The sequence below is a fragment of the Bipolaris sorokiniana genome (genome assembly GCF_000338995.1).
Source record: "Bipolaris sorokiniana ND90Pr unplaced genomic scaffold COCSAscaffold_2, whole genome shotgun sequence".
In the NCBI taxonomy this organism is placed as follows: Eukaryota; Fungi; Ascomycota; class Dothideomycetes; order Pleosporales; family Pleosporaceae; genus Bipolaris; species Bipolaris sorokiniana.
Window position 1 is genome coordinate 1,372,923 of NW_006911896.1, and position 18,580 is coordinate 1,391,502.

General features: G+C 51.4%; 9 protein-coding genes across 9 annotated transcripts; 3 read left to right on the plus strand and 6 right to left on the minus strand.

The window, feature by feature from the left end:
• Positions 1 to 1,268: 1,268 nt before the first annotated feature.
• COCSADRAFT_33280 (uncharacterized protein) lies at positions 1,269 to 2,426 on the minus strand. Its single transcript, XM_007697312.1, has 3 exons — positions 2,070 to 2,426; positions 1,641 to 1,945; positions 1,269 to 1,584 (listed from the first exon to the last, which is right to left on the minus strand). The coding sequence occupies exons 1-3, from the start codon at positions 2,083 to 2,085 to the stop codon at positions 1,450 to 1,452; spliced, it is 456 nt and encodes a 151-aa protein (XP_007695502.1). The 5' UTR covers positions 2,086 to 2,426; the 3' UTR covers positions 1,269 to 1,449.
• Positions 2,427 to 2,864: 438 nt separating this feature from the next.
• COCSADRAFT_79574 (uncharacterized protein) lies at positions 2,865 to 3,456 on the plus strand (the record flags this gene model as incomplete). The annotated part of the gene is made up of 3 exons (XM_007697789.1): positions 2,865 to 3,059; positions 3,115 to 3,225; positions 3,283 to 3,456. The coding sequence occupies 3 exons, from the start codon at positions 2,865 to 2,867 to the stop codon at positions 3,454 to 3,456; spliced, it is 480 nt and encodes a 159-aa protein (XP_007695979.1).
• A 121-nt stretch (positions 3,457 to 3,577) lies between these two features.
• On the minus strand, positions 3,578 to 4,377 carry COCSADRAFT_156790 (uncharacterized protein; the record flags this gene model as incomplete). Its single annotated transcript, XM_007697790.1, has 2 exons — positions 3,578 to 4,111; positions 4,162 to 4,377. The coding sequence occupies 2 exons, from the start codon at positions 4,375 to 4,377 to the stop codon at positions 3,578 to 3,580; spliced, it is 750 nt and encodes a 249-aa protein (XP_007695980.1).
• A 183-nt stretch (positions 4,378 to 4,560) lies between these two features.
• Positions 4,561 to 7,771, plus strand: COCSADRAFT_33284 (uncharacterized protein). The gene is made up of 3 exons (XM_007697313.1): positions 4,561 to 4,736; positions 4,814 to 4,971; positions 5,023 to 7,771. Exons 1-3 carry the CDS (start codon positions 4,718 to 4,720, stop codon positions 7,537 to 7,539), a joined length of 2,694 nt encoding a protein of 897 aa, XP_007695503.1. The 5' UTR covers positions 4,561 to 4,717; the 3' UTR covers positions 7,540 to 7,771.
• Positions 7,772 to 8,029: 258 nt separating this feature from the next.
• Positions 8,030 to 9,094, minus strand: COCSADRAFT_33285 (uncharacterized protein). Its single transcript, XM_007697314.1, has 2 exons — positions 8,518 to 9,094; positions 8,030 to 8,435 (listed from the first exon to the last, which is right to left on the minus strand). Exons 1-2 carry the CDS (start codon positions 8,660 to 8,662, stop codon positions 8,236 to 8,238), a joined length of 345 nt encoding a protein of 114 aa, XP_007695504.1. The 5' UTR covers positions 8,663 to 9,094; the 3' UTR covers positions 8,030 to 8,235.
• Positions 9,095 to 9,883: 789 nt separating this feature from the next.
• On the minus strand, positions 9,884 to 10,150 carry COCSADRAFT_349803 (uncharacterized protein; the record flags this gene model as incomplete). Its single annotated transcript, XM_007697791.1, has 1 exon — positions 9,884 to 10,150. A coding segment is annotated over one exon (267 nt), but the record flags the coding sequence as incomplete, so codon positions are not given.
• A 1,244-nt stretch (positions 10,151 to 11,394) lies between these two features.
• Positions 11,395 to 14,029, minus strand: COCSADRAFT_178202 (uncharacterized protein). The gene is made up of 3 exons (XM_007697792.1): positions 13,554 to 14,029; positions 13,142 to 13,502; positions 11,395 to 13,090 (listed from the first exon to the last, which is right to left on the minus strand). The coding sequence occupies exons 1-3, from the start codon at positions 13,718 to 13,720 to the stop codon at positions 11,687 to 11,689; spliced, it is 1,932 nt and encodes a 643-aa protein (XP_007695982.1). The 5' UTR covers positions 13,721 to 14,029; the 3' UTR covers positions 11,395 to 11,686.
• Positions 14,030 to 14,425: 396 nt separating this feature from the next.
• On the minus strand, positions 14,426 to 16,024 carry COCSADRAFT_134003 (uncharacterized protein). The gene is made up of 5 exons (XM_007697793.1): positions 15,388 to 16,024; positions 15,307 to 15,324; positions 15,136 to 15,246; positions 14,954 to 15,072; positions 14,426 to 14,890 (listed from the first exon to the last, which is right to left on the minus strand). Exons 1-5 carry the CDS (start codon positions 15,704 to 15,706, stop codon positions 14,834 to 14,836), a joined length of 624 nt encoding a protein of 207 aa, XP_007695983.1. The 5' UTR covers positions 15,707 to 16,024; the 3' UTR covers positions 14,426 to 14,833.
• An 894-nt stretch (positions 16,025 to 16,918) lies between these two features.
• On the plus strand, positions 16,919 to 17,736 carry COCSADRAFT_271960 (uncharacterized protein). Its single transcript, XM_007697794.1, has 3 exons — positions 16,919 to 17,158; positions 17,225 to 17,308; positions 17,371 to 17,736. Exons 1-3 carry the CDS (start codon positions 17,123 to 17,125, stop codon positions 17,689 to 17,691), a joined length of 441 nt encoding a protein of 146 aa, XP_007695984.1. The 5' UTR covers positions 16,919 to 17,122; the 3' UTR covers positions 17,692 to 17,736.
• Positions 17,737 to 18,580: the final 844 nt, after the last annotated feature.

Genomic DNA, 18,580 nt, shown 5'->3' on the forward strand with positions numbered 1-18,580 from the left:
AGTGACGAGTCATTGAAATTGAGTGTCGGTACATGCATCATGGTCATGTTCTCTCGCATAGAGGGGACAACGGTCAGTGTTTATGGTGTAATCAAAGCTGCAAGCGGAAGAAACCTTAAACAGTAAGTGATGCATAACCACTCTGACAGTGAGCATAGGTACCAGATTATAAATGCCATTGAGGATGAAATTTTTTGCCTTTAGTAGCAGGCTTGGATTCAAAAAGGCTAGAATGTCGTATGTGGCCACAAACATGGTGTCGATGGTAGCAATAGGATTGACTCGCGCCTGCAGGTTGATCCACATGTGCTATTTGTATGCTACAACGACTGCGCTTGTAAGCAGAGTTTTTGAAGGGAAGGAAAAAGCTGTGTCATATCGAATAATCCAAATCTGAGTAAGGTATTGTGATCCTCCATCTGGGTTTTGTACCGCCGAACCGTCAAGGTAGGAGTAGAAAAGATGGTGTCTGACTGAGACGAGGATACCAAAAGCAAACAGGACTAGCATAGACAACGGAGTGCGAAGGGAAATGTGCCATTGCACCGGGCTTTCCTCAGTATCTGGCGGGCTGCGTGTGGACTCTGTATTCTTGGAAGCATGGCTAACTGATAAGGGTACGATGCCCGCAAGGCTGAATCGACGTATCATCTGCTGCCGCTACATCAAGAACTTTTCCGTGCGATTATCCAAAAAATACTTGATATTGCTAAGCCACCTGCAGCCACTGTTTTGTGTGATGAGGTTCGGTAAGGCCGGCTGCGAGACGGAGAATTGGGAACCATTGACCACCCAATGGGCAGCAAGAGAAACATATCATATCGCTAACATCTGCCATATTAGGAAACCACCATAACGCTAGCATGCGACCAGCTGAGGGCCTGTTCGTTTCCGTCTTGTTCTTCATCTAGCTATAGGCTATCGGGACTCTATTTAAAAGATAGATATACAAATAACTAGCTTTATATTAAGTAAAATAGACATCTAGACGCTACTAGCTAGAAGCCTATAGATTCCTCGTATAAAACACTTGTATAAGACTAGCACTCTAACTTCTCGCTATATGTCACGATACTCTGAACTAAAGGCCAACCCTCGGGGATCCTTTAGAGACCCCTCGGGCCAGCGAAGCCATAGTCACGTGCATAGTATATAGTCCCATCTAAACCTTAAGTAACTTCTTAAGGATTCGTCTTAACTCACTGTGACTGACATATTTTGTGTCTAGAACACTTTACACTATATCACGACATTTCAGACACAGAAGTAGAGTGATATTACATTGTTCATTGATGGTATTATATTACATCATAGGGAAAAGGCTAATTTTCCGCCTCTTTCCGCTAAGAAAACTCATGTCATCTGCGTCCAGTCTGCTCAATCAAGCTACAGACGTAGCAGAATCCCTAAACACCTTGTGCCCTTTTTACGGGTAAAGTTATGAGGCGCTTAGTCGAAGGGGTTGGTGCGGGTACCCCAGTAGGTGAGGAACATGCTGAGGCCAACAGTCTCGAGGACGCGGGCAACGGCACCAATGGCAATCGTGTCCATGGGGCGCTTCTCAGTGACGACTTGGGAGACAATCTGCATGCACGTTAGCCCGTGTATCCTTGCAGCTACCGTATCACATGATGGCTTACCGATGGGGCAGCAGAAGCAAAGAAGATCAAAGAACCAAGGTAGGCAGCTCCCTTGTAGGTCAGGGTACCGGTAGCGTTGATGAGAGCGCCAACACCGTAGGCCTGGATACCGGAGCCGAGGATGGAGCTTCCCCATGAAGCGGCGGCGGTGGCGGCCTCCTTGGAGTGGAAGTACTCCTCCTTAGAGTTTGCTTGCTGGGCGCGGCGGTAGGCATCACCGAAGATGGGGCCGAGGACTGCCAGAGAGACGGCGTGGTTGAAGGCGGTGCCGAGGGCAATGGCCGAAGGCTTGACAGGAGGGAGGTCTGTGAAGGAGAAGGAGTCAGTGAGGGGTTCTTGTTGCAATTCAACCTGACATGACACCATCGGTATACCTAATGTCATGTGTATGGCTCAATGCATATTGGGAGTCGCAAGAGCAACACTTACAGTGAAGGGAGGCCATTGTGTTGATGGAGGGAGTTTGAAGATGAGGGTGTTTGTGTATGGGAATTGGAGTGAAGTGTCGATGAAGGGCATTCGTACATGGAGTGCAAGCTTCTTTTTGTACTCACGATGTTTGCAGCTGACATGCCAATGACGTATCTGCCAAGGCCCCACTCATTGCGAGCAATTGGTCCCAGAACCTGCCCACAGCCCGCGCGTGGTCGCCAATTGACGCAAGGCGCATCCACTTTGCGCGGGTCTGGACTGGAGCGCCACTGATTAGTCGAGGAAATGGACTTGCTTAGCATGCTCGAGGGAAAAGCGCGGAAAAGTGACGGCTGGGCGTGGAGCGTGCGGTGCATTGTGCATTGTGCATTGTTGCTTGCAGTTGCTGCGGTTTGTTGTTGATGCGGACGCGGGCGATCAGGTACGTCACAGCTCGATAGGCGGGGAACCGGCCGACAGCACCACGCAGCCAACATGAACAGGGGAGCTCGGGCCCACACGTACCCCGTCTTTTACCTCTTCTGCCCGCTGCCCGCTGCCCGCCTGCGCTTCCACCCACGAGTAGATTGCGGCTATATGCTTTGGAACAGGCATAGCGCTCTCCTCCCCCCTCGCCCCCGTGTCCCAAACATACACCTTGCCTTTGGCGGCATCTGGCCACAACACAATGGAATCCCGCGCCAGTCCACGTCGTTGGCGACTCTCGTTCCTTGCTTTGTCCCATACATACCACACCTACTAGTCCTGCATATCCTCGCGCCCCTCACTCTGCGCTACTACCATCCAGCGGCCATGTTGATAACAAACAGGGCATTTGGTCTCGTCCTGCTGCTGCTGCTCGGCACTAGTCTCCTGCTATTCTCGCGCACCGTGGGACACTCGCTAGCAGAGTCTTTCTTTGGGCCTCATGCACCCGTTATACCATACACCACGCATCTCGTCCTGTTCCAGTTCAAGCAGGGCGCCAGTGCGTTTGCCATCAAGGAGGTGATGACAGCGACTCTGCATGTGTCAAGGCATTACTAAGTCTGGTTGCTGATAGATCACTTCCCGCTTCTTTGCACTGACCAAGGAGTGTGTGCATCCAAGTTCGAGGAGGCCGTACATCGTGTCAGTCGCAGGCGGCAGGGACATCTCGACGGAAAACCTCCAGGTACCTCGGCCCGCCCCCTCAACAAAAGGCCTATCACTTGGAGACTTACTTTGTTAGAATGGCATCAGTCACGCTTTCGTTTTGCAGTTCCACTCAATTGAAGATCGGGACTACTACGTGAATGAAGATCCAGCCCACAAGGCTTTCAAAGAGGCTGCCAGTGCAGTCGTGGAAAAGGCGACAGTTGTGGACTTTCAAAACGGCGTATTCACTGATGCGTTACGAGTCTAGGAGCAGTTTCACTCCGTATATCCAACCAAACTCATGGGCCTACTCAGCTGCTCTGTCAAATGTGACCTTCATATCGAGGTAATATTGCACATTCATAAGTTATACATAGGCTGCTGAACCCTCATGACAACTCCTTCTTGGTCTCTGGGGCCACTGCCTGCTCTTCCACCACAACATCTTCTATCAGCTCCTGCTTTGCTTGCTCTTTCTTAGCACCCCGTCGCTTCATCGGGTTTGCTGGCTTGTAGTAGTCGACATCCTCAAAGTAATGCATATCTCGCTTCATCTTGTCCTCGGGATATACCTTTCGCGGTGGGGGTAATATCCTGTCGTCTATGCCCTCCTTTTGCTCTACCCGCAACCTTTGAACCATCTCACGTAGGCTCTCGACACCTCCTTCACGGAATTGTGTGACCTTTTTGACGTGTGTCGTAAGTCCTGGGCTCAGACCCAGCTTTGCGGGCCTCCGTGCTAGTGTCTTTGCTGTTAGAGCAAAGCGCATATCTTTTGGTCCATCAACGAGTTCCAGGATAGCGGATTCGGCCTGATCTTCCTTGAGGGGCTCAATTCGAAGAACACGCGTGTATCCACCAGGTCTGTTTGCATATCGTTCTCTTATGGGGCCAAATAACTTGGGTACCATCTCGTTCGGTTCCTGACGCCTGTCAGTATGCCATTGCTATTGCCGCTCCCGGCCATCCATACATAGAAGATCTGCGTCGCTCTCCGCCTCGTAGCCTCTGTATTTTTCTTTCCAAGTGTGATGAGTTTCTCGGCTAACCGCTGGGCTTCCTTTGCTTTGTGCCATGTTGTCGCAATGGTTTCGTGCTTGAAGAGCGATGTGACGAGGTTTCGCAGGAGCGCCTGACGATGCGCCGACGACCGGCTGAGATGGCGATATTTCATATGACCGCCCGCCATGACGAGCAATTGGGTCGACTAGGTCGTGGGGGGAGGATGTGCAGGGCGTGGATGCCGTCGCAGTATGCAATACCTCCAACCCACGAAAAGTTCGGGCGGCCAGCCGGCGTTTACCCGACCCCACCCCTGCGTCTACTATCGCCGGATTATGCAAGTACTTAACACTAACTAATCCGTGACCTAAGCAACGCGACGCGTTTCTTTCAGACCCTCGCAGCGCGTTATAAGTCCCTGCACCCACTCACCCCTCCTGGTCTGCACGCTCTTCTTCATACTCAACCCTCCTTTCATATACACAAGTACCAGATACCCTTTAGTCGTAGGACTTTTCTAATTCAACATGTTCGTCTTCAAGCGTGGTATGTACCAACTTACCTTCACCGCCTCCGATTCTCCTAGCTGCAAACTTTCTCACCATGCTAACAATTGCATCCAGACGGACGTAAGGAACGTGTGCAGTTCGACAAGATCACAGCCCGTGTGTCGAGGCTATGTTATGGCCTTGATCCCGACCATGTCGACCCCGCCGCCATCACAATGAAGGTCATCTCTGGTGTCTACCAGGGTGTCAACACGACCCAACTGGATGACTTGGTAGGCCTGTGAACGTGCCTCATGCCCCTCATCATCCCTGACACACAATAGGCCGCCGAGACAGCAGCCTACATGACCACCACACATCCCGATTACGCCATCCTTGCAGCCCGTATCGCCGTATCAAATCTCCACAAGCAGACAAAGAAGCAATTCTCTGCAGTCGTGGCAGATCTCTACAACTACGTCAACCCAAAGAATGGCAAGCACCAGCCTATGATCTCAGATTTTGTGTACAAGATTATCCAGGATCACGCAGAGGAACTCAACTCGGCTATAGTATACGACCGAGACTTCAACTACCAATTCTTTGGCTTCAAGACGCTTGAGCGTTCATACCTCCTCCGCATAGATGGCAAGGTTGCTGAGCGTCCACAGCACATGCTCATGCGTGTCGCTGTTGGTATTCACGGCGAGGACATTGAGAAGGCCATTGAGACCTATGACTACATGTCACAAAAGTACTTCACACACGCCTCACCGACGCTGTTCAATGCAGGCACTCCCTCACCTCAGATGTCTTCTTGCTTCCTGATCGATATGAAGGAGGACAGCATCGACGGTATCTACGACACACTCAAGACTTGTGCCTTGATCTCCAAGACTGCTGGCGGTATTGGTCTCAACGTCCACCGAATTCGTGCTACTGGCTCATACATTGGTGGCACCAACGGAACATCAAACGGTCTCATTCCTATGCTCCGTGTGTACAACAACACTGCTCGCTACGTCGACCAGGGTGGCAACAAGCGTCCCGGTGCTTTTGCCATTTACCTTGAGCCGTGGCACGCTGATGTCTTTGGCTTCCTTGACCTCCGCAAGAACCACGGCAAGGAGGAGGTTCGCGCCCGTGATTTGTTCTACGCTCTGTGGATCCCCGATCTGTTCATGAAGCGTGTCCAGGAGAACGGCGAGTGGACTCTCATGTGCCCCAACGAGTGCCCCGGCCTCGCTGACGTTTACGGTGATGAGTTTGAGGCTCTGTATGAGAGCTACGAGAAGCAGAACAAGGGCCGTGAGACTGTTCGCGCCCAGAAGCTGTGGTATGCCATCCTCGAAGCCCAGACCGAAACTGGTAACCCCTTTATGCTCTACAAGGATGCTTGCAACCGTAAGAGCAACCAGAAGAACTTGGGCACTATCCGTAGCTCCAACCTGTGCACGGAGATTGTTGAGTACACTGCTCCCGATGAGGTCGCTGTCTGCAACCTGGCTTCTCTTGCCCTGCCTTCCTTTGTCGACTACAAGCGTGGCGAGTTTGATTTCCAGAAGCTTCATGAGGTTACCCAGGTTGTCACCCGCAACTTGAACAAGATCATTGAAGTCAACCACTACCCCGTCGAGGAGGCACGCCGCAGCAACTTCCGTCACCGACCTATTGGTATGGGTGTCCAAGGTCTGGCCGATGCTTTCCTCGCATTGCGCCTGCCCTTTGAGTCGGCAGAGGCCAAGAAGCTCAATATCCAGATATTCGAGACCATCTACCACGCTGCTCTCACTTCTTCCTGCGACATTGCTAAGGAGCTTGGCCCATATGAGACATACGAGGGATCTCCCGTCTCTCAGGGAATCCTCCAGTATGACATGTGGAATGTCACTCCTACCGACCTCTGGGACTGGGCAGAGTTGAAGGCCAAGATTGCTCAGCACGGCGTACGCAACTCTTTGCTCATCGCTCCCATGCCAACTGCCTCGACCTCCCAGATTCTCGGAAACAACGAGTGCTTCGAGCCTTACACTTCCAACATCTACTCTCGACGTGTGCTCGCGGGTGAGTTCCAGGTTGTCAACCCATGGCTGCTTAAGGACCTTGTCGACATGGGTCTGTGGTCTGAGAATATGAAGAACCGCATCATTGCCGAGGGTGGTTCCATTGCAAGGATCCCCAACATCCCCGAGGAGACCAAGACTCTTTACAAGACTGTTTGGGAAATCTCGCAGCGTACCATTATCCAGATGGCTGCAGACCGTGGTGCTTTCATTGATCAATCACAGTCGCTGAACATTCACATGAAGGAGCCAACCATGGGCAAGATCACTTCGATGCACTTTGCTGGATGGAAGCTTGGTCTCAAGACTGGCATGTACTACCTCCGTACCATGGCTGCCTCCGCTCCAATTCAATTCACTGTCGACCAGGAGGCTCTCAAGGTTGCAGACACCAACGTTGCCCGTGCTCTACCAAAGGTGCGAAAGCAACCGGGCTTCGTGCCGGAGGCAATCCGCAGCTCTGGTGTTTCATCGCCAGCAGCCCCACGACCAATGTACGCCACCAAGTCAGAGGAAAGTGCCAATGGTGAAAATGGTGTTGCCAAGGAAGATGTTGCCCCAGAGAGCAAGAATGCCCTCGCCAGCAAGCCTTTCAAGGCTGATGTAGATGAGGGCGATAGCCCGAAGATGGTTGCTGCTGACGCTGTTGGCAAGCAGGACGAGGAGCTTTCAAGCAAGGCCAAGCAAGAAGAAGACTCCAAGGACGATAGCGCAGCCCGTGATGGTGACATTTATGCCGATGCTGTCCTTGCCTGCTCAATAGAGAACCCTGAGTCCTGCGTCATGTGCAGTGGTTAAGGGTAGTTGTTTGGATACTGGTCATGGGCGGAGATGGATAAGCGTAGCACCCGGTTTGTGTTGCTCATATCATGTTTTGTTTATGAGGTTCGCTGTTTTTATGATTGGATATGCTAGGCATATGGCATGGAGGAATGAGTTTATGAGTTAGGTCCTGTTATGTTACCACTGCGCTTTAGTATATGCAGTAAACAGACGTTTTGTTATAAAGATGAATATGCTTATTTCGTCAATTTTCTTGAATGATATATGCTCCAGAGTCGTGAATGAACCACACATACAACCCCATTCCCGACATAGCATAGCTGCACTCATCATCCATCATCCACCACACCACACACCTATATCAAATGATTGGACAATATGTAGCTAGAAGATTCAACCCCAAAAATTTCTTTGGCAATCCACAATGGTGTTGTTGCAGTTACTGTTTGAGCTGCTTGCGTGATGGAGTCTGGGAGCTACAGTTGAACATGGCACATGACGATACTTTGGTGTACAAACATACACAGGAGTCAATGCATTTCGATAGTGGACCTACAATACAGCGTGTAAATTATTTCTCAACACATCCGCAAAACCTCTATGTCCTTACAAAAGTGTTAACTCCAGCTCTTCTAGCATGGCGACCATATGTCATCCATTGCCCCCCATCTACATCCCCACCCCCCTTTCTTATCCATCTCACTTCCATATCTACAAAGCCTTCCTAATCGCACTCTTAAACGGAATAATCTGCACCTCATCCCAATTCCATACCCCGCCCTGAACATAGACATCATTCTTCAGCCTCTCCACAACCTCCTCGCGCGTCGCGGCGCCAATCAAACACGCCGAGCCCTTCATCTTGGGCGGGTTCGTGTCGCCCGGCTGGATTGGTTCTTCAAGCATGGCACCTTACAAATTGTGCGTCAGCACAAAAGGGTAAAAGAAACAGAGGGGTGAAGGAAGGGGGGGGGGAACAACAAGGGAACATACCACCCCAAAGCCAAAAATCCTCCCTGTCTCCTTTCATTCCTTCCAGATGCTTGGGCCGTACCGCAAGGCGCTTGCTCAGCGCTTCCTTATGGTCGGGCACAATGACGAGCCATTCTTGTAGTGGCTGTTGCGATGTCGAACTCATGGTGCGTTGTTGTGCGAGGAAACTACTGGGTCCGTTGCGTAGGAGGTGGCAGGGTAGACTGCCGATAAGACGTCGCGGGGAGGATTGAAGCGTGCGACGGAGGAGGTGATGGTGCATGTATTGTTTTGGTGTCTTGTTCAGCGGGTTGGAATTGGATTGGAGACTTGGTCTTGTGCGCGATGTCGGAGGAGGAGGGGGGGTTTGGGGTTGGGGTTGGAAAGCAGGTGGGGCAGATGCGGGTGGATGCGGTTTATGGAGGAAGGTCAGGGTTTCGGAGGGACCTTGGGTTGCAAGATAGGGAGCCGATAAGGTGATTGCTAGTTGTTTATTATATGTCAGTCTTCTTTTCTCAGGTCATGTTTTGATCAGACTCGATTCGGCTGATAATGTATATCCAAGGGCGCGTTTGCGTGCTGTGTATGTACATATACATACATAGGGCGTGGTTGGTGGGGAACTCACGGTCTTTCGGAATGGAGCCGCATCTTCTCGGAACAACGCCACATCAGAGCGAAGACGTGGGGTAGAGTTGTCTAGGTACTGGGAATACGAACGTCACAGCTTTGCAAACATGCATGTCTTAGGTAGTGTATTCTACCAATAATCTACATGTATATGCGCGGCGTGTATATTTTTCAAGGTTCTTGATTTAGCAAACAAAGCATTCTTGGTAGGTACGGCTGCTGTGTGATATAGATGAGAACCGTGACAAGTCAATGGGCATTGTGTCATTAGAGAGATCTGATAAGACGAGAACACAAATATACCCATGATATATTCAAGTTTTTAGCTTTGAAACAAGAACTGTCCTTGACAATTCCTTCCTTGCGGATATAGAAACCAAACCCAGATCACGATAAGCTCTCTAAAACAAGCCAAGCCAATCCTTCCCGGTGTTCGATTCAACATAGTTTAATCAGACCTTAGCTGATCCTACAAAATGTTTGCTCAAAGGAGAGAATATGTCAAAAAAGTGTTTACTTGTGGTACATGTAAAGATAACGTGACGGATAAGCGAGTCGGTCAGGCAAGCGAGTCGGTCACCTCACTAACTTTGCGCACCTCTACAAGCGTATAGCTCTACCACATTATATTAGTTTTGATAGATATTAACGCAATAGATTAATTACTATCTAGAGTATCTTTCTTGCATGTACGTGAGTTATGGCCAGTCTCTCTGCACCTACTACAGCGCGCTAGAGCCTGGCGGCTGACACCTAATCACTCTCCTCCCTGACGCTCCTCACGAGTAATCTGCTCATCAGCCTCACGTTGAGCGAGTATATCCTCTCCAGCTCCCTTTGTAAGGACTCCACGCTTCTGTATCCGCTTCTTCTTACGCCGCCTACGCTCTAATACTACTATATTAGCTCTCTTAAGAGTAGCAATCCGATCGCGCATTAACTCAGCCGAGAGTATCATTACTTCTGCCCCCTTCTTAAGCTGGTTAATTGCCGCAATAATTAAAGCTAGCAACGAGTCTTGATGCCGCTAAACGCGATCACGTATTAATGTTAATTGAGCTTCAAGCTCGCGTGCGTTGCTAGGCGTACGAGCCTGCTAGAGAGCCTCTACTAGAATAGCTGGAGGAGTAGGCGTACGCAGCTGCACGTTAAGCTTTGATAGAACAGCGTCTAGCTAGAGAGGGACAAGGCCTGCGCCTTAAAAAGCTGAGCAGATATTGGCTGCCGTAAAGGATCAATCAAAGGCTACCTTAAACGCTGGCAGAAACTCTAGCTTAGTGATGTAGTTAATATGGTTGCGTATTAGGCTCTCCACCTCACGGCTGTACGCGCGCTTTAACGGTGAGAAACAGCCAACGTCAAGAGGCTGGAGTAGGTAAGAGGAGTGGGGCGGCATACAGAGCGTATATATATTGTTCTCCTTACAGAGCTCTTAGAACTTAAGAGACTGGTGGCTCTTATAGCCGTTAAGAATAAGCAGCTAGCGTGCCCTAACGACCTTGCTATCTGTATGCTTAATAAAGTGCTTTAGCCACTCAACTCCTAGCTCGTTAGTAGTCTAGCCGTTGTCACTGACTGCGATCGCCCAGTCGCGTGGGATCTCTGCCTCCTCGTACCAGGCAGATAGATGATACTTACCAGTAAAGATAAGGAATGGTGGGATAGACCAGCTAGCTGCATTGATCCCAGCGATAAACGTTACCCACTCTCGGCCACCTGGCTGGACAGCCTTTGGCCGGCCTCGTCTCTCTGAAGCTGTAACGACAAGCTGAGTAGTAATCCTGCCTATTGAAAATCCAGCTTCGTTAAAGTTGTAGACGTCCTCGTTACAAATACCGTACTTAGCCTTTATCTGCTCTATAAGCTTAAACTAGCTCTTAATTAAGACTAGATCTTCATATAGAGCTCTCTACCTATCGTACGCCCGATTAAAACGCGTTATAAGACTGTCTGTACGCTTAATAAAGTTAGCTAGCCACTTTTGCCCAACCTGGCTAGCGCCGCGCGCAGCTAGCAGCTTATCAGCTATATCGCGTATAGCAGCGTACGTAGGCGCAAATCCACATGAATCAAGATTAAGTATATAATCAACTATTACCTCCTCTTCTAGCTTAGTTAGCTTCTTTAAGTTGGGCTGGCAATCGCGTCGCGCGCGCTTCCTAGCGCGTCGGTCAATTAGTGTTGATTTTGGAATATTAAAGGCTATAGCAGCGCGTCGGGTACTCTGGATTTGGTTTCTATCTAAAGAAGAGAGAGCAAGCTGAATATCTGCCTCATGAGAGATTGACTGAGAAGCGTGGCTTGGAGGCATTGTACGCAAAGGTGTGGTGGGTGATCGAAGTTGGTGGGGTGACCGACTCGCTTGCCTGACCGACTCGCTTATCCGTCACGTTATCCTGAAATACATTGCCAAGGCCTATATACACTTCCATAAGCTCAACTATACTGTAAAACTAAAAAAAAACGCCTATAATGCAGTATGTTCTAGGAGCACAAAAAGTCTATTTTACGTCCCTGCAGCAACACATATACTGAGCATACCTGCTCCCTTGCAATTGACTCAACGAGACGCCTCTTTTCTCCTACCAGCATCACTTGAACCCGCCTCATCTTCGTCATCGCTATCGGCACCCAAGGAAAAAGATGAGTCGTTAGTAGGTCCGCGACCCTTCTCAGAGGCATAGCCATTACCTGACAGCTTCTTCTTCTTCGCACCGTTCAGATCGTCGAGCTCGTTCTCGTCAAAGTCCGCAGCCTCAACATCACGGCTCCGGTCTCGCCGTCGGAAGTTGTCGAGGCCCATGCCTGTAAGCAGGGATTCCCGGCCTTCGTCACCGCCATCAACACCTTTATATTCAGCGTTCTTGCGACGACTGCGCCAGAGGAAGAATGCGCAGAGACATGCGACAATGACAGTGACGACAAGGGCAGTCTCTCCCGAGCGCTTGTAGGCTTTCCACTCTGCTGCTTTGAGCTCCTTGCTCTTGTCTTCTTCGGCCTTTGTGGAGTTGGGATGATCACCGACACTTGTCAGGGGTCCCTTTTCGCCGTTGATGAGGCTGTTGGCAGGAGCACCGCCAATCTGTTCAATGTTGACGCCCATGAAGCGATCAAGCATGTCTCGAGTGCGTCGCGGGTAGTCGAATGGCACCATGTGGCTTGAGTTGTAGAAGACGACGTAGGTTAGGTTGCGCGCCTCCTGCCAGGTTCCGGCGGGTTCTCCTTCGAACATCCAATCTGACTTGGCGTTCTGAACGCCCGGGGAAGCCTCAAAGCCTTTTCCGCCGTTCCACTTGAGGTTCTGAATCATAGCCTCAGTGCCGACATGGTTGCAGATCAAATCCTTGTCACCCGAAAACAGCAGAACGGGAACCTGCTCAATAATCTCAGGCAGGAACTTGACAGAGGGATCACTCTTCCTAGCACGGAAGTGGCTAGAGACAGCACCGTTGCACTCCTGCCAGCCAGTCTTTTTGTCTGGGTTAATGTGAAGTGCTTGGATGACATCAGGTCGGCGGAGATAGGGGGTAACCAGGGAAAGGTCCGGAGGCCAGTTCATTCCACAGGATGAGTCATCGCGCAGGCGGATGTCATACATGTTGACGCACTGGTTCATCTCATCTGCTTTTGTGTTCTTGGTCTCTTCTAGAATCCTGACCATGATTTGCTCACACTCTGGTGTATCCACTCTGTTCATGCCGCCATCGCTGAGCTTTTCCGTGCAGACTTTCAGCTGGCTTTCGATGCGCTTGGCTGAATCTGTGCCGCTCTGCATGAGGCCATTCTGGTAGGCAAAGGGGATGTATGAGAGGTATTGGTCAACTGGCGAAATCCAGCCATTTCCAATCAAGAGACCCTTGAGTGGCCATGGGTTTTTGGCGGCGTTGATCTTATTTCGCTTGAGGATGGCGCGGGCAATGTAAGGAATGTGCTGTCCGGCATACGATTCGCCGGCAATATACAACTGTCACGCGTTAGTAAAAAAGCACTGTGTGACCATATTTCCTCTACTCACATCATCGTTCTCGTATTCGGGGAAAAGGGTGAAGAACTTGTCGAGAAAGGTAATCATGTGCTCGGCCATTTGGTCGAGTTCGGAGAGGTAGCTGTCCGTGTTCACGTAGCTGAAGCCAGTGCCTACGGGCTGGTCTACGAAGAGCAGGTTGGCGAACTCGTCCCAGGAGCCATTGTTGTACTCGAGCTGGCCTCCTTCGCGGACTCTGTAGGGGCCGACTTCCATCATAGCGCCGTCCATGGAGGAGCAGCCAGGGCCGCCGTTCAGCCATAATACCGTGCGTTGTTTGTCAGAGATGTGGCGGTTTTCGTAGTGCCAAAAGAAGAGGTGTCCGTTGTTTTGCGGGTCTACCTCAATGTGCCTGTAGGATGGTTAGACTGGCCACGGTTCTCGCCATCGCCGGCGTGCTTACCCTGCGTGCATCTTCAACAACGGCTCTGGCGCACCAGGGAGTTTGCGCACAAAGTAGTCGGCCTGTGTCTTTTCTGCTGCCATTATGCTGGGCAACCATGATACGGTGGCAATGAGGCCGCCGAGCAAGGCTGTTCGCCATCGCGACGGTGGATGTGAGGAGGCCATACTGGGGCCGCGTATGCGTGTCGGGATGGAAGGCCGCGGAGGTTGCGGTGCGCGCTGCGACTACCTCATGGGCCGACGGGGGGGATATGGGTTGGGAGTGGGGAAGCGTGGGCAGTGTGTGGATGGAATGTGCAAACAGGTATTGTACAGTCGGGTGTGGTTGTCGGGGCTGTAGCACAGTCCGGATATGAAGAATGTAGGATAGGTGGCTACTGGGCGGCTGACGGGGTCCCTGGAAATCGGGGTCCAATACCAAGGGCGGCAGTCCAGGCCTCGACGGCGGTAATATTCAGATACGCGAGACAGTCTACGCAAGAGCAAAAGCAAAGCAAAGCAAGAAAAGAAAGGATTTCTTTGACCGCTGGTTTGGCTTGAGCGACAAAGAAAAAAAATAAGTGGTCAAGAATACAGCACGGTACGAGTAGGGATATCGAGCACTTCTTTGGCGCATCGGCCGTGGTTCCTTAGTGTAAGCCAGCCAATCACAACGCCTCCCTCTCCGGCTCCCTCCAACTCCGCGTCTCGAAAAGACACGCAGTGCGCGCTGCATCTGATACGCCTGGGCAGTTCCACTTGCTTCAACCACGTATCACCCTCTTCTTTTGACCTCAGGCTTGCACGATGCCTGTGTTCACGGACATTGGAACACGCGTCTCCGCGCTCGTGTTGCCTGTTACGGAAACATGCAGCTTCGATCCCGCATTCCAAGGGTTTCGCAACATGGAAGTTCACGGCAAAGGCTTCTTTTGCACTATCGAGGCGACTACTACTATTGCGATTGCCTTGACTGTCGACACCATCATCCAACTTCACTTACTAGTACTAGCTTGCCACGGACATGCAGAAAGGGTTCTGGAGCATTGTCGCTCTCTAATCGGCCCGTCTCCCCAGCGTCTGGCTGTGAGCTCTCGAGCCACCAACCAGTGCTACACCACGGAACCTATGAAGGACTCAGAGTACTGTTATTAATGCTAACAAACATTCCCTGAAGTGGTACGTGTCTATTGTCGTTGAACACTGCGTGCCACAGTGGCGCATGGATGTTTCCCATGCTGCCAGCCCCGGACCCGGCTGCGGCTTCGAGGCTGGGCCTGCGGCTTGGTCCCATTCTCTCTAAAAGAGATCGTTTAAACTTTTGGCCGAGTCTTTGACGATCAGATCACGCATGCCCTGATGATCTGGTCAGCGTCATCCATCCTGCCTCCGAAACGTTGCATGTGCGGCAATGCGTACCTGGGGCATAATAGGCTGTCCATCGTTGCCCTTGACATAACGAAACGGCATCTGTGTGCTCTCGTTCTTGTTGATCTTCAGATCTGGGTGGTCTATATATGGGATCTGGTCGACGGGTACTGCGTTTCATGAGCATCTCACATCCACAGAACTAGCATCTGTGACGAGCATGGATGACGTACCCTTGTCCTGGACGCAGATCCTAGTCACACGGACTGCAGTGTCGGTTGTCATCTGTACTGGACCCAGACGACGGCCTTGATATCCCTTCTTGCGCAGCTCCGAAGTGCGGTCTACATACAGGCTGTTAGCTGATGGAGAGTACACTACCCAGCGTTTGCAGCATCACACACCTCGAGGTGGATCGTCTCCTAGGCGGCGTCAGCTCATGGCTACTCGGACGAGCAGTGGTTGAAGGCATCACGTGTGCTTACCCAGGATACCGCCGAAGAGAAAAATGTCAAAAGTGTCACCGTCTTCTGGGCTCAGGTCCTTGGAAGCTGCTGGATCGAGCAAGCATACTTTGTCCTTTTTGTCGGCATATATCTCTTCGATTCCCCTAGTCTCGACTTGGAGCCCCTTGGCGCCCTGGAGGTTGGCGGGCAAGGTCAAAGAAGTCGGGACAGAAGAGAGCAGGAATTGAGCGCCCGAAGCGTGGGACTCTGCTGCAATGGCTGAGTATTCCAAGGACGACCATTCCTCGAGTTCTGGGTCGAGATGCTCTACTACAAAAGTCTTGCCAGTGCTTGCCATTCTGCCTGTGATTGGAGGGAGTTGGGGAAAAGACTGTGACCTGAGTATTACAGTGGTTTTCTGGCGTGGAATTTCACAGCATGTGCTAAGCGAAAAAAGGACCGCCACGGGCGGGGCAGATGTTGTCTGGCCCGACGCCTCAGCGACGATTGCTTTGGGTTCGGATCGGGGGGTGAGATTCGGAGCCCTGCACCAGCACTTGGCTAGCCGGATTGCATGGTGGAGGGAGGGTGACCATCAGGATTTGATAGATGGCGAGACTAGCAGAGCGGAGCAGCCTATCAGAGCAAAGTCAAGATGCACCATTACATGCGGGGGGAGCATGGTCGCGCGGTGCCAACCAGAAGCACACCATTGCCATGATACAATTGACAGGAAGAAGGACAACGAGGGCAAGGCGAATCGACAACGGCATCTCCATTCAGCCGTCCCAGGGGCCCAAGGAGCCAAGGCAGGTGGCGCGTGACGTTGTGCGGGTGCTCAGTGTGGTAGGGGCTAGGGCAATCCGTCGTGTGCCTCGCACCCGCACGCTGCAAGAGGGTTGGTGGGCTAGGGCAGCGTAATGAAGTAACCAAGCACGATGGGTTCGCGGCAACGGCTCCTTTTCCCTGAATTGCTTTGTGCCTACTGCATCAATTAACCCGTCGTATCCAGTCACGCCCCTTGGAAAATAGCTGGGCCCGGCCCACTGCATTGCCTACGCCTACATACATATCTGCTGCATCTACCCCTCCTCGGGTTGGCCTCTCCAACGTTAAGTTGAACCCACGCATCTACCACAACGCCCACCGCCCGCGTTTGTCCATAAATCGCGCCTGTTCTGCACTTTTTGTCTTGCTTTGTGACTTGCATTCCATCCGTCTCTTGTCACAGTGTCTACAACTCGTCGCCTCTTTGCTCGATTGACTACGCGCAGCGTCCCGCATTCGGCACCTCTGGCGACTAAGGCTTATCGCATAGTCGGCTGCTGGATAGAGGGGCATTCCCATCTCCACCACCACTTCCATTGTCCAGGCACTGCCGTTACAGCAGCCATAAATCTAGACCAGACGAGTCATAGCACGCTGACCGTTGTGCGTTGTCAGGCAGTGGGCAGCAGCAGCACACGAACGAGCCAAGTCCGAGCTTCGTCTCGACACCCAATCGTCAGGGTGTGCAATCACACCAGACTTCGCCCTGTCCCTGTCACATCGCCGTCGACAGTACTCGCCCAAATTGGCCAACCCAACCCAACCCAACAGGTCCCAACTGTGCTATAAAATAACTTGCGCCTGCCCGTCCCTTGCTGTGGCGCCATAAAGAGCTCATATCATCCTCTGTCTGCATCTCTCCCAAGCAGTTGCCCCTCCCGACAACATCATCATCGCCTGCAATTCACAGCACCATAACAACAACACAACTCTCAATACCGCCACCATGAACCCGCACCAGCAGAACAAGGTGGATGTTAGCGTACGTCATAGCAATCCTGATACACCGCTTCTCCGCAAACGGCCATGGCTAACACTGCAGGAATAGAAACTGTCAGAGCAGGAGGCCAAGCTCTTCCGCCTCTACGGCAAGCTGCCCAACAAGAAGGACCTCCTCCAGAACAAGCTCAAGGTGCGTTAATTTCCCGCTTAGACATGCCAGTCTCCAATTGTTTGTCTAACAACTGTCCACAGGAGCGCAAGTACTTTGACAGCGGCGACTATGCCCTCTCCAAGGCCGGAAAAGCTGGTGACGTCGGCGTCACACAAGTCGGTCGCGAACACCCCAATCCCGAGAAGATCCCGCACATCGCCCCCTCCACACCCATTGGACAAAATGGATCCGCCAACAGCAATGGCAACAGTGCTGCTGCCTCGCAGGGCGATTTAGCTAGCAGCCCCATCAAGGAACACACATTTTTGCACCGCGAGACGAGCCTGAACCGGGAAACCTCGGCTTCGGAGTTTGAGACCGATATTTCCCAGGACGCTCAGGGTGGCCCTGTCAAAGCATAATTGGGCCTTCGCAACGTCAGAACCGTGCGCGCTCCCATTCGTTTGGCGCAACTTTGGATGACGGTGCCCAAAATGTATCTTTACGCACCGTCAAATGACCTGGTCTATTCTCTTTTTTGTGGAATTAGACACGGAGTTCGGACAGCCTTCCATGTCAGCTGAGGCTATTGTTTTCGGAACCACAGCGCCCGACGGCCAACAGTTTCTACAAGTAACAAACTCTGGTGCATGGAAGCAACCTTTACTTCTTATGTAGCGGTACATTTGACCATTGGTGGATAAACAAGGGGGGAATCTTGGAGCTTGTTCCAGGTGGATTTTGAAGTTTTTCTAAGCTTCGTGATATGGCTTTTGGGTGTGTATGCCTATCAGAGTAGAAGATATCATGGCAATATGATTACAGACACGTCTCATTCATCTAGTGTGTATGGCCTTGGCTCTTGCACAAGTATCTTTTCATGATTACCTTTCTCTCAGTAGAGATATTTGCTGTCACTTACTGAAATGGTCGTTGCAATCAATTTGACGACTTTAGGAACCCGCCAGCTTCTTCAAAGAATGCCTCGTACTGTTGCTGCGACTTGAACTGTATTAGCGTTGACGCGACTGGATACGCCTTTCCGATCTTTTAGGAAGCGGCGGGCTCACTGCAACATACAAGTCTCATCCGCTAACTAAAAGACTGACCTTTCTCTCCTCACCACCACTACACTGCTGCCAATATAGCTCGACGTGTCACTCGTCGTGCTTGCCATGGTGACCATCACGCATACTAACTCACAAACAAAAGCTTCGCTATGTTGCCCTTCGTCTGGAATGATATAGCTCCGAGCTGGATTACGCGGATTGATTTCACCTACGCACTGCCTGGTCTCTAGGTGGAATCTAC